General features: G+C 33.4%; 1 protein-coding gene across 4 annotated transcripts; it reads left to right on the top strand.

The window, feature by feature from the left end:
* The first annotated feature begins 5,402 nt into the window (after nucleotides 1-5,402).
* Nucleotides 5,403-12,708, top strand: LOC110653918 (nuclear transport factor 2). 4 transcript variants are annotated; one of them, XR_009145545.1, is made up of 11 exons: nucleotides 5,404-5,632; nucleotides 6,292-6,471; nucleotides 7,963-8,290; nucleotides 8,386-8,618; nucleotides 8,718-8,892; nucleotides 9,291-9,412; nucleotides 9,739-9,801; nucleotides 10,677-10,740; nucleotides 10,882-11,112; nucleotides 11,702-11,774; nucleotides 11,961-12,708. XR_009145545.1 is itself a non-coding variant. In XM_058139525.1 (10 exons), the coding sequence occupies exons 2-10, from the start codon at nucleotides 6,292-6,294 to the stop codon at nucleotides 12,029-12,031; spliced, it is 1,467 nt and encodes a 488-aa protein (XP_057995508.1). In that variant the 5' UTR covers nucleotides 5,403-5,632; the 3' UTR covers nucleotides 12,032-12,708. The 4 variants fall into 4 exon arrangements, 2 of the variants coding, with proteins under 2 accessions (XP_057995508.1, XP_057995509.1); XR_009145544.1 differs by having other exon boundaries at nucleotides 11,702-11,863; XM_058139525.1 differs by lacking the exon at nucleotides 11,702-11,774 and having other exon boundaries at nucleotides 5,403-5,632.
* The last annotated feature ends 1,789 nt before the right edge of the window (nucleotides 12,709-14,497 follow it).

The following is a 14,497-nucleotide window of genomic DNA, read 5'->3' as shown; positions in this document are numbered from 1 at the left end:
ACCTCTTTTTAAAGACTAATCTAATCAAATCCCACCCGAGGAAAATACTCCAAGAAATGACCCCTAATCTCCAGAGTATTGAAAGGAATATTATATCCTACTCTCATTTGGATATAGGTTTAAAAAAATATATCAACCTCTAATATGACATAACATATTTCAAGAGATTTTTGCAAAAAACCTTCTGCAATGAGTTGTCCAACTACTAATCATCATTCTGCGTCTGTCATCTCAAATACTGCAAAAATAGCCCTAGACTCAAGCAAGTCTCCAAATAGCTTAAGCAGTAGATTACTTGCCAAGTTCTTGGCGTACCTACCATCGAAGAGGAATCTCCATTTGTCTCCAGCACAACACCTTAAAGTAGGTATAAATAGAGAGATCTAAACCCATCAAGGGACGTTTTACTCTCACTAAGTACATTATGGAATACTTGATTCACTATTTACTAATAGAGCATTATTCTTTACACTCTTTCTTTCCTTTTCTCTCTTCTCAGATATTCATAATCATTAGACTAAATTAATCGTCGAGGGTCTCCGATGAGGAACCCACCACCTCGCTATATCTTACAAATTCCACGTGATAAGCTCTCAGGACCTACTGGTTTTTAACCACGTCATATATGGAAAATCCATCTAAGTGAAGACATATTTCTCAACTCTGGCTTGCATATGAACTTTACATCCGTTTTTATCTCCAGGAGTGATTGTCTACATTAATTCGCAAACTGCCAGTCTATATTAGTGATGAAAGTGACTGAACAATGTAAAGATAATATTTTCTATTAAAGAAAAAAAAAGAAAAAGAAAAAGAAAAACTAAAATTCCTCTTAACACCTCTTTCAAGGCATTTGACTCTTGAGTATAATTATTAAAGTTTCTGTTTATATTTTAAGTTTTTTAACTAAGGCTGGCTAATTATATTCTCTCTAAGGTGAAATTATCTATACATGAATTAATTATTTTTCTTGGAGAATATTTATATCCAATTGAAACATTAACATATGAGATTTTTCAAAGAAGATGTGGTTGGATCACTCTTCTATATGGATGTGATGAACATAATTACCAACCTCTCCCATTTTGCTAAACCAATAATTAACTTAATTCTTTTAGTACAAATGTACAATCAATGTTGCAAATGAAAGCATTGAGCAAGGACAAATTTCGCCAGCAATGCAATAGAGATGGCCTTGAAAGCCGTAAGTAAATTACTATCACAATCACAGATACAAATAAATGATCTCGATCTGCTATCATCATCATGACCAGTTTATCAATTGTATCAGAGGGAGAGAGAGAAAGAGAGAAGAGATTCACATTCTCATTGTCTCTTGGGAGAAGAATATGGGTTAAGAAAAAGTCATGAAGAAAGAATCATATTATTATGAATAGCATCAAGAACTGAACTGAGAAGAGATTGCCAAATCAAGAAGCATCTTAAATATCCTTTCCTTTCCTTTCTTTTCTTTTATATAATTTTGTAATTTTCCTACTCCTTTTTGTCTCTTTCTCTGATCATGCAGTTGTTACTCTATTATGCCATGAAAGTGACAACGCCAAACCCTAGAAATGTAGATATTGATCAAACCAAAGGTAAATGCTGTGCTATTTCAATAATGAAAAACGTACATGTAGCAGAGAAAGTGAATTTCACCTCTCCTCGTGACTATAATGGCCAACCCTCCTTTCTCTTCCTCCCTCCCCTCCCTCTCTCTTTCAATCTAACACTCAACGATACTCACAGCAACATGCATAAAAATGTGTGCACGTGCTAGCCTAATCTATTGTTTTTTTTTTTCTCATTTTATCTTCAAAAAGTAAATGTAAAAAAAATTATTTCAATAATTAGTGAATTCGTGATTTTATATAGATAATTTTTATAAAATGGTAAATTAATTAGACATAAATAAATATTTTAAATGATTAAGTAGTTATTATTTGATGGGATCTATTTATATATTTATATATATTTGTCTATATTTTATTAGCTTGTCATTTTATGCAGAGCATCCTATATAAAATTATCATTTTATTTTATAATTTCTCATTTTAAAAGATAATTTTAACACTATCAAAATAAAACTTATTAATTATATTTTATTGAGTTATAAGGCACTAATTGTTATGTAGATATAGACCTAATTAAGAGTCAGTTTTCTCTCTGAATCAAACCAAAACCAATTTAGATTAAATTTAGAATTGACTTGAATATAGGGTGTCATGTTTGGTCTTCTTCCCAAGTCTTGAATTGGAACTCTAGCCACTGGTTTCAGCCCAATTCAAATCATATATATATATATATATATAGTGATCTTAGAGGATGTCATGTGGACTAAACTGTTTCCAAATCGAAATCAAAACCATCAAAATTAACCAAAATTGAAATTCAATAGGACTAAAATCAGACCAAAACTAGCTAGAAACAGGAATCTGATGAAATCAAACTAGTCCAATCCAATATCTATTCACTCCCTCCCCAAGAACTGAAACATCGTCTCGGAACCAATTTAACCAAACCAATTGCAAAGTCTATATAGTTTACTTTGGCTAATATAAATTTAAGGGATAGAATTTCTTAAAAAAAAAAATAAGGGATAGAAAACAAAAAAGAATGCATGCACCTGCCGACATATAGTGTCCATGAAATTTAAATAACATTTAAAATAGAATTTTTTTAAAAAAAAAAAATTCAACCTCGATTTAGGATCTTAGGCTTTGCTGAGTTATGCAGCAATTGGTTTTATATGATTAGTGTTCAAAATATACATTTGGATATATCACTTTATGGTTCATAAAAAATTAATTTCTGAGATTTATGATTTTTTTTTTCCTAATAATACACTCTTTAAGAATCGAACTTGAGTTTTATCACTGTGAATCTTATCACTGCATCCAATACTTGTTGATAATATTCAACATATATGTTTGGAAGGCAATCATCCCAACAAACTTATCAATGATTATTTAGTAATTAACCATATGTAAGGAAATTAAATGATGTGATGGATGTAGTTCACTGGCGGAAAAAGAAAATATAATTTATGAAAATAAGGAATAAAACGATATTAATTGAAGATATATGGCTAAAAGTAGTTCATGCCGAAGTTAACAAATGAGCATTCAAGGCCTTGGCGTACGTACGCTGGGCGGCAGCTGGTATTGATCAGATTCAGGAGGGAGGTGTTTCTCTTTGCCTCTTGTGGTCCAATTATATGTATAAATCGCCCAATGGGGGAGGAAAGATTGAGCTAATTAACCTCTGCATTCACTGCTCAGCTACTGCCACCAATCTTGATGTCTCCAAAATCACCCAACTTTAATTATTGTCTTTCCAAGTAAAACTTAAACTAATAAATATCATGTTGAATATTCTCTCATTTTCATATTAAAAAAAAAAAAATTCACCTATTTCATCTTTCAAATTAAATAGATGACTTAGATTTTTGTAAAAATTGTTGAAAAATGAAATCTCAACCATTGATTTGAAAGTAGAGAATATGTAGTTATGATCTTAATTAGGACATGAATTTGTGGTCCAGATAGAGAGCAAGTGAATTCTGAAAAATAAGAAAATTAAGGAGGCATGGCTCATCTCTGTTTTCAGAATGCTTTAATTAATTTTTACCCAGACGGTCGAGGATTTACTTTTACCAGCTCCTCAATCTGAAACATGACTTAATTGCTAATCATCTCTCTCTTTAATTAGTGGTTCACATTTATGGCTAAATATCAGACTCAGCTTTTTCATGCTGGCTTGAGGCCTGGTTAAAGCTTCTGGCTTCTCCCTTTTTTTTTTTTAAAAAATCATGCCTTATTAGCTTGGAATAATTCAGCCTGCTCACTTCATGGGCTGGGCCGGATTCAGATTGAGCTCAACTCAAGCCCATCGATCATCAACACGGGTGTGTATTTCAAATACAGAAGGAGCCCATTGGATTGCTTTCATTGCTACTAGCCTAGTTGGCAAATCAGAGCTCTTTCTTTATAATCACCATCAGTGGTGATTATAAGATAAAAATGGAGAGAGAGAGAGAGAGAGAGAGAGAGAGAGAGAGAGAGAATCAATGGGACTCTCATTAAATCAAATCAAAGGGTTTTAATTAATAGAATATTTCATTTATAATGAATAAAAAATTAAAGTATTTGCTGAAAATAAATTATAGGAATTTAAATAATATAATTTTTAAAAAATAAAATTTAATAATAAAAAAATAATGAATTAAATATATATATATATATATATATATATATATATATATATATATTTTTTTTTTTTTTTTTTTACTGACGTCCTCTCTCGCATTTGTTTTTATGTAGGTGTATTTCCGAATAAAAATATTAACGAGTACGTCATCAATTGGATCAAAATCCAACCAAGATTTTATCCGGACTTTCATTAGGTTCTAGCGTCAAAAAGATTATTGAAATAAAAATAAAAATTTAACAATTTTGAATTAAAAAAAATTTATGATATTACATTTTAGACAATGGATGAAATTTATTCAAAATATAAATGTTTTCCTTATACTTTAAGATTTAACTATTTATTTTATTTACATATTTCACAGATTATTTATTATTTTATTTTAATAATATAATTTAATATATTTTATATTTTCATAATTATTTTATAAAAATTTATTAATAAAATTTTTTAATTAATTATAGTGTTATATTAAATATTAACATATAATTTTTTTAATAACAGATGATATAATTTTTTATTAGACAAAAAATATAAAAATATATAATATTTAATTTTTAAATATAAATATTTACATGTTCATACAAAGGGCTTATAATAAATCATTATCAATATTTCCAAAAATATAATATTATTTGATTTTTTTTTTAAATTGTTTCTATATACAAATCTCAATCATATGAACTTATCTGATGCAAATTAATTTCAATAGTTAGGAAAACAAAGTGAAAATAAGTTAAGATTTAGATTAAAAAAATCAGTTTAATATTTTTTATATTGTATTGTTTAATTTAGTGACCAATAATTAATAGTGATCGTTCAATCAAATAAATATTATATTTATTAAATATTATAAATATATAATTAATAAAATATTTAATTATAAATTAATCAAATCTATTTGTAAGTAAATAAATTGTAAGTTAATTAATATTTAATTTATTAATAATAAAAAATTAACCGCATCTGTAGTCACATATATAATATAATTTTAGGGTTTTGATATTATTATTTTTATAATCATATGATTTTTAAATCTTAGTTAATATTTTTTTTATTGTTGCTTAGCTACACAATCATTTATTGGATATATTTAGCAAACTTTTTTTTTATTATTTTTAAAAATAAAAAACAACATAGCTAACAGACAGCTTATGATCTCAACTAACCAGGAAAAATGGATTTTGTTACATTACATTACATCACGCAACTCTCTCTCCCTCTCTCTCTCTCTCTCTCTCTCTCTCTCTCTCTCACACACACACACATACAAAGTGTATCTTTGCTCCGTCCTTTCCTTTCTCTTCCCTTGATTCGTACGCATACTTTCTATCTTCTTTCATCTTCTTCTTCTTATTCATCCTCGTAGTAGATCTCCCTAATCTCTATCTCCAAAAACCCAAATCAAACACCAACAAATCAGGTACCTTTAATATGTTTTGTCTTATTACATAACTTTCTTTCTTTTTGATCTGATCGATCCATGTTTTATATCTCTGTTTTTCTAGGTCAATTGCTTTCTATAATTTTGCGTTCTACTAGTGTTCTTTTTTTTTTTTTTGTTATTAATGTTTTATTGTTCTTTGGATTTGAGACTTTGCCTTTACTGGGTTCAATCTTCATGTCTCTCTTTTTATAGCGCTCTCTAGTGCATGTGCCGAGCTGTTTCTGAATTTTGTGATAATACTGTTGTCTTTTTGCTTCATAAACTTAAGGATAAGCAAACTTTTATTTCTAAGGTATCTGGCTTTGAATAGTCTAAATTATGTGTTTTATATGATAGCTCGGCCATGGTAATAGAAAATTATGTGCCTGAATTTTGAACTTAATTTGGATATCTGGGATCTTTTCCCAACTAGTTTATCATTGTCTTTCTTTTTTAAATTTTTTTTGGTTGAGGCTCTTTTTTGATGTACCTCCTGATTGCTAATTGGGTTATTTTGCTTCGTCAAGTAAGTAAATTCAAATTCTTTATTGCATTTGTTTTTTCCTTGTGGGTTATGCTTATATCTTTTTGATTTATCTGATTATTTCATTTGTACACTTCACTTACCGAATGTTTGCACTGGATTTTATGTGTAGATGGCAATGCAGGAAACAACTCCTGCTCCAAGTGCCGAAGTTGTTGGCAATGCCTTTGTGGAGCAGTATTACCACATTTTACACCAATCCCCTGGACTAGTTCATAAATTTTATCAGGATTCAAGTTTGCTAAGCCGGCCAGATGCTGATGGCACTATGACAACAGTGACAACCATGCAAGTGAGTTTATTAAAAACTTTTTAATATCTCAATCACAAAATCACATTTCTTTGGGGGGTCTAAAATGGAAGGCCTAATGGGCTTGGTATGCTAAATGAGTTTAGCCCTTCCCTGTTTTCCTAATCCTAACAGCTCTATAATTTCATCAATATTTAGTGGATGGAGGGACTGAAACCTAAGACCCCTTGGTTTTCATGGATTGGGGATAGCTGAGGGCAACTAGGCTAGGACACAAATTCACATTGATATCATGAAATTGTGGCAACTTTTCTTACGCATCAATTCTTGTGTTGTACTTTTGTATGAATCCCATATCTTTCACTAGATTGAGCATGTTTTGGATTCCTGCAGCCTTTTGCTGATGCCTTTTGACAGCTAACCAGGTTTTGGTCATTCAATTACTATGTATAGGAGTCTGTCTAATATGTGATGGACAGTAAGCTGTGACATTTTGATGAATGATTTGTAAGATGGAGATAAAAAGCTTAATGGCTAGACTAGTCGAAAACTTTTAAGAAAATGATTGATTGTTTTCCTTTTATCCTTTTTTCACTGTCCCTTTGTGGAAATGACTAATTTATGAGGAGAAGTTTTACCTACTTGTGATGCTTTGTGAGTTTCTATGATGACATTTAGATTTGCTCACAAGTATTATAAAACAAGTTAAGCTGCATAGCATGTCATCCAACTATCAATTGCAAGGAAATGTTTCCTTAATGGCAAATGGTAATTGGCATGGCTAGACGCTAGCTCATGCAACACTATTGTAAAAATGAAACACCATTTAGCCATGTACAAATGCATTTGTTTTTCTTCGCCCCCACAACCACCACCCCCCCCCCCCTCCCCCCCCCCAAAAAAAAAACCAAAACCAAAAAAAAAAAAAAGATGTGAAGAAGAGCAATTGTGTTGATTAAAAGAGTGTATGCATCTCATTAATAATAGTTGTTTTTTTTGTCCTGAAAATATAATTCATTGGTGGCTTTAATTTTGTCTTGTTATGTATCTGTATAATAATTATGTCTATCCACTTTCACATGAGAGAATGTAGCTGCGGGTATCATTGCATTTGTATCATTCACTCTTATTGTTTGTCTGCTCATCCATTCAAAAACATTGTAAAAGAGTATGTGAATGACTGTTATTTGTTGAATCGCTCCCAAAATTGTGACCTTACTTTTGCCTTGAGTAAAATTTTAAAATCTCATTGATTTTAAAATCTGAAATATGCATGGTAATGTGCTTAGCATTATGAAATTTGAGCAAGAATTTTTTATGTTTATGGGGATTTCAATGGCTGATAGTGATGTACTTAGCATTGTAAGTTTGGATGGAGATTCTATGATCTCCATAAGGAACTTGCCCTGTAAACCTGTTGTTACTGATAGACTGTTCCATCAGTGATTAAATTGTGAGAGGATGTTCTTGGCATTTTTAAAATATGGCTCTTGTTTAGATGGGTGGTATTTCACACTGCTTATCTTGGAGCAGGCAATCAATGACAAGATTCTTTCCTTGAATTATGAAGACTACACAGCTGAGATAAAAAATGCAGATGCACAGGAGTCTTATGAGAAAGGGGTGATTGTTCTTGTTACTGGTTGCTTAACTGGAAAGGACAATGTGAAGAAGAAATTCTCTCAAACATTTTTCCTTGCTCCTCAAGACAAAGGCTACTTTGTGTTGAATGATGTATTTAGGTTTGTTGGGGAGAATGAATCATTGCCGAATGATTCTTTCTTGATTAACGGTGTCAATGAAAATGCTGTGCCTATAACCTCGACAACACAATCAGGTTGGGGTGATATTTCAGAAGCAGGTTGGCATGATTTCTTTATTGTTTCCTTCTTTCTCCTTTTTATTGCAATTTCATTGAGATCTACAAATGTTGAAATTGCTTATTCTTTGTTCCAGATCCCACACAGGATACTGATTATCTTGCAGTGGACCCTGCTACCTCCTTGGAGGAGGAAGATCTTAATAATGGCGCCGAAGTTTTTGATCCTTCTGATAAGGAGGAAGGCTCAGTGATCAAAGAAGAGGTTGTTGAACACCAAACTGGTTCAACTGATGGTGAAATTCTCATAAGTGTTGATGCATCTCCTGCAGCTCTGGAATATGCTCCAAAGAAATCATATGCTTCAATTGTAAGATGATTCACATAGTTCTTTCTATTGCAAGGTTTAGTCCCTTTTTTACATATATATATATATTTTTTAACATTATTTACCCTGGATAATGTATAGGTGAAAGTAACGAAAGGTACAGTGCTTAGTTCAGTGTATGTTGCCACTAATTCACAGGTGGCACCTGCAAACTCTGAAAAACAATCCCTTAACTCTGCAAAACCTGCTTATGGCCCAGAGGTTGTTGCTCCTACTAGTGTTGGTGCTCCTGAAAGTAGTGATGTTCATGAAGAAGGTATGTATAACTCTGCTTGATAGATTTCTAAATTTGAGAACATTTTGTTGTGTTAAAGATACACATGTATAGCTTAAGTTGATCCATTTCATTTTGACTGCAAAATTGCAAATATTCAAATTTTACGTAATGGTCTGAATGCAGGCCATTTCACCTGACAGGATCATCCCCAGTGGGATATCCTGATGGCAATACCCCTCCCTTTACAAGGGAGAAGACCTAGGTCAAACCTTGGTCTTGGTGGTGGGTGGGATGGGAGCTGCCTATGGGGCAGGCTAAGGATAAGGATTTTTTTTCTTTTTTTTTTTTAATGTTGTATTTTGTGTGGAAGATGCTCTGTTGCCTTATTAGTTATACTTTCATAATTTGTATTTTCTTCTTTGTTGTGTTTGTTACAGCTGAAGGTTATTCCATATACATACGGAATTTACCTTTTAATGCAACAGCTGTACAACTTGATGAGGTGTTTAAAAAATTTGGGCCAATAAAGCGAGGTGGCATCCAAGTTAGAAGTAATAAGGTCTGTTTTGCATATGAATTTGTGCTTTTTTCCTTAAATAAGCAATTATTGATATACAACTAAGCAATTATTGTTGTTCTTAGGTCCCATTTGGCATTGAGTTTCAGCATCAAAAGAGTGTTTTTTCTGGAAAATTGCCATTTTAGATGTTGAAAAAAGTTTTGTTATTTTATTGTTCTTGTGGCTAAAACATATCAAATTTATTTTTTAAACAATTTTTAATACTCTCTAACTAATATATTTAAAAAAAAGTTGCTTTTTCCAACAATAGCTCTAGTAGCAATGCCAAACAGACTCTTATTATTGTTATTTCTAATGGCATGCAGCAAGGATTCTGTTTCGGCTTTGTTGAATTTGAAACGTGGAATTCCATGCAAAGTGCACTTGAGGTACTTCGTAATCTCATTTCACTTGTTGTAGGCTGGTTTATCCTTACTCTTGTTTTACATCTATTATTTTGCTGTGCTGAATAAGCATGCTTCTTTTATGTTGTGTGGCATTTTGGTTTATCCAATGGCTTACCAAGATTTTGTGCTCAGATTTGATATTTTCCTTGTCAAAAAGGAGTTTATAGCATAAGCATGAGTGAAGGATGATAGATTTTCCTTTTCCATTTATAAGAAAGTGTAATTGTGATTTAAATGGTTCAGGATTTCTTTTGCAACTACCTTTTAGAAAACTTGTCTACATATATATATATATATATATATATATATATATATATAGATGCACTAATGTAGCCTTTCTTTTTCTTTTCCCTTAAAGTGAAGAATAAATAATCAAACTTTAGAGGTAGTTTTAGGGTTGAAATTCTATCTGTTGAATTTGTATGGTTCTCTGTGCAGCAATGCTGAAAAAGAACTACTCTCATAAGCCACATGAAGCCAAACAGTGGCTTAATTTCACTCCTGAGTGTTGAGTTTATTACTGACTTTAGCATGACAGCTAAACTTCAATTTTTATTAGTAAAATCACTTGCATTCATTTTGTTTCTACAAGGTCATTGTTTCTAGTTTTTGAAAGAATTTAATTGGATTTTTTTAGATGATAACGAGTAAATTTTTCTAGTCATTCTCTATAAAGAAAAAAAGGCTGTAAGACTCTCTTGTTGGTCAATACATTCCTCAGCCTTACTATCATTTAGCGTTTCTTGGAGGTTGAGTGATACTTTTATTGAGGGTGCCATTATGCTTGTTTTGTGTGGGCATGTGGGTATCACTTCAGTTTCTTGTGAAATAAATGTTATTGCAAAAACAAATTTCAGGCTTCACCTATCAATATTGGGGATTGTCAGGCTACTGTTGAGGAAAAGAAAACCAACACCCGAGGTAACTTAAATTTATTTATTTTTACTTGTTTCATTAGTTGATCATTTTCTGCTTTTACTTGACCAAGTTATTATGTTGATACCTGGAAGCATACTAGTTTATGCTTGTAATCTTATGATAGAATGCTGCTGGTCGTTGCAGTTGGTAGCAGCGGGAGGGGGAGGTATTCCTCAGGAAGAGGTGGTTTTAGGAGTGACAGTTTCAAGAACCGTGGGAACTTTGGCAGTAGCCGTGGTTATGGCAGAAATGAATTCAGAAACCAGGGTGAATTTTCACTGCGACCTAAGGGTTCAGCTGGGCGCAGTGGTGATGATTACCAGCGGACTAATCCAAATGGAAGCAGAAGGGGAGGGCGCCAGGGTGGGGTGAGAGGTAATTTTGTTTCTACTTGAACATAGGGCAATGAAGGTGCATAGATAATTTTTTGACAGTACAAATGAGGGGTATCAAGGAACTAGAAGTTCAGGTTTTCAATTTTTATATTTTCAACTTTCCACGACAATATTATTGGGAATCCTTGTTTTTTTGTTTTCTGCCCCCTGGGGCATTTCATGAAAGCTTACATAACATGGGAAATGTGTTTTGTAAACGTGATCTCTCATGCAAGCTTATCTAATTCCGTAAACGCGATCTCTCTCTTCCTCCCCCTGCCTGCCACAACCCTAACCCCCCACTGGTAGGCTCATGTGGAAGACGAATATATTAGCAGCAACATTTGAATGATCCCTGTCAAGTAGGCGTAATTTTACTTGAAACTTTTAGTTAAACTAGTTAATTGTCCGCACGCTACGCCGCAAAAATTTAAATTAAAAATTTATGTATATAACACTATGCCTCATAAGTCCACATATATATATATATATATATAGTGAAAATATCTTTTTTTTTTAACATGACAATTTAAAGAATATTATTTTTTTAACATTAAATATGTCCTAATCTATTTTACTCAAAATTACAGCAAGATCAGAAGTCCAGACATGAAAGCACAAAGGGGAACAACCGAAACAGTAGCAAGACTGGCTTTTTAGCATGTTTGCTCGCTTTCTCCTTATTCTGCCAACAATCAGTCATATTTAGCAAATTCTCTGGCGTGTGTATTGCAATGTTTGTTCTAGCAAAAGTTACGGACAAACAAATATCACAGAGACTTTGGCATGTAAATCTTCACTGTTCAAATTCTTGGTTGCTAAATTTCTCCATCTCTTTCTTGAAAACAGGCACGACAATTTCTTGTAAGTTGACCAGCACCTTCAGGTTAGAACCCATCTTTCTTTCTTGCATTTGCTGATGAGTTAGGCAAGAAAAAGCAAGGGTCAACACTCCCAAGCAGTTACTTTGAAAGAGGCAAGACAATAATTGGACCTCCACCTGAAATCCATAGTTGAATGGCCCACGTGTCTCCAATCTGTGAATCCATTCACTCTTTCCTGCTGTGATATATAGGCTCCATTGGCCAATATATGTCAATTATAACTGAGCAAAACGACAAACAGTAATTTTCTTGACCAATGGTGACTAAGTGGCTTTCTGGTTTTGACTTGTACCAATCTTATAAATAGCCAAAGCAACTATTTCACAGAAAACGGCTAAGTCCGCTAGGAGTTAGTAGTGAGGCATTGGCTGGAAAACGCGCTAGAGGTGAATTGAAGGCTCTAGATCTCCAAATAGAATCATCCAGTGGAAGGGTCTGTTTCCCAGTTCCAAATTACCATTAGGTTAACTGGTGATTCAAATAAGACTGTTGGACTTACTTCACCTTGCTCAGTCGAGGACCTAGATTCACTTGTAGCCCTGCAAAGCTTGTACCTTTCTCCAAGTATTTCAGTTTCACTCATGATGGATGCCCCAAAACTTGGGCCATATGTAAATTTTTGTGCCTCACTGGTTCTGTTTCTTTGTTCAGTTCCAGATTATGATATCTCTGTTGTTGATTTTAGCATGAAGAATGCCACTTATGCTTTTTTATCCTTGTATTCTTTATGCAATGACTTGGAATGTAGCCTGCATATATTCACAATTCCTGGCTAGGAACAACCCAAATTGCTGCATCTCTTTCTCATCATTCTATAATCAGTAAATCCCTCCCTGGCCCACTTGTGCTCACATATGAAATTTAAACCATTCACAGTTGAATCTTGATTGATGTGTAGTGTTGAGTATATTGAATTACTTATGTTATTCGATTGCAAGTCTCAATCCTCTCATCTCATTACACAAACTCAAAATATTAAAAAAGAAAGAAAAAAAAAAAGGAAAAAGAGCAGTAGAGGAGAGGAGAGCAATAAAAGGACATAAAAGCCACAAGAAAAAAAAAAAAAAAAAACTTCAATTTTGTACATGAGTAAGCTGTGTTGTTTCTAATTTTACAGCAATAATGTTTTCATCCTCATAAACTAATCTGGCTTATTGGTGTATTTATGGGCAAGCAATTAAAAGCTAACTACCAATTATTGAATGCAGATTTTGTATAGATGATAAAGCAAAAATCAACTGAAATCTATCAGCATTTAATTCTTATCTTTCATGTATTGCAGAAAGTGAAAAAACGCAAAGCAATGTAATGGAAAAATGGGATGCAAAAATCTAGTTATACCTCATAGTACTTGATGCATCTCTTTTATAGATTGCTGGGAAAAGGAAGCAGGCCTTTTAATGCATAGTACCAACTGATGTCTTTCCAAGACTGAGCAATAAATTAAACCAGCCACTCCAGCACCAGGCCGGGGCATAGAAGGAATGATACTGTACATGCAACATAAAGGGAAAAACACTGTGAGCTAAGGTTACTGTTCATCACTGTACAAAAAACAGTGCCCCATCGCCATGAGTTTTAATGTATTGTATCAGATGGAAACATCGGTGCAATCCATACTTTGTGTCGGGTTTCGCAATTGGCATCTTTGCTTCTGCTGTTGCCTTCAATGCAATGATGAAGTATAGAATGAATAGCAGAGACTTCATTGAATTCTCAGCACAAACTTGAAAGGAAAAAAAAAAAAAAAAGGAGAACAAACAGCTGCTAACTCATGTTGTACGCGCAGAAAAGGGCTTGTGAAATTTAGTTTGATTTCTGCAATTTGGATAAAAAATTTGAGGCAGCAAAGGACGCAGAACCTCCAACCACAGAAAGCAGAGCCTGCAATACAGCGTCCCAAGGGTAATCCTCAGGTACAAGATAAACACAAGTGAGACGTAAAAGCAGCAATCCCAAGCTTAGGCTTAACAAAGCCACAGGATCGGAGTCCCAGGGCCTGTGGCTACAGAGAGGACACCCAATTCCTTTGCCTTCGATTAGGAGACCTTGTTTCTTAATGGTTGATAAAGAGAGACCAAACTTCTCTGCTGCAGATAGCTACCAATCTTTCTCAGCTTTGCTCAGAAACCCATCTTCCTTGCTCAGATAAAGAGAGACATTATACTTAAATACCCTTTAATATAAACCCATCTTCCTCATCTATGCCTTCATTCTCTCTCGTCAACCTGAGGCAGCCTTCCTTCCCCACCTCTCCTCCTCACAGTCTTCCAAATCGCACCTCGTCGGCCTCCTCGCCTCATGAAAGATAACGAATAATCCAAGCTTGTGATTCTGGATTTCTGATACTTAGCGACATGATCGTCTTCCATATCATGGCCAGATTTTTCTTCCGCTAACTGAAACCCATGAGGCATCCTCTTGTTTGATAATGAATTTCTCTTTTTTTTTTTTTTATGAAGTCAGGAGAAGATAGATTGAGGCATGCAAATTGCAACAACG

This window comes from Hevea brasiliensis, chromosome 17, assembly GCF_030052815.1.
Source record: "Hevea brasiliensis isolate MT/VB/25A 57/8 chromosome 17, ASM3005281v1, whole genome shotgun sequence".
In the NCBI taxonomy this organism is placed as follows: Eukaryota; Viridiplantae; Streptophyta; class Magnoliopsida; order Malpighiales; family Euphorbiaceae; genus Hevea; species Hevea brasiliensis.
This window is presented reverse-complemented; position numbering and strand designations above follow the sequence as displayed.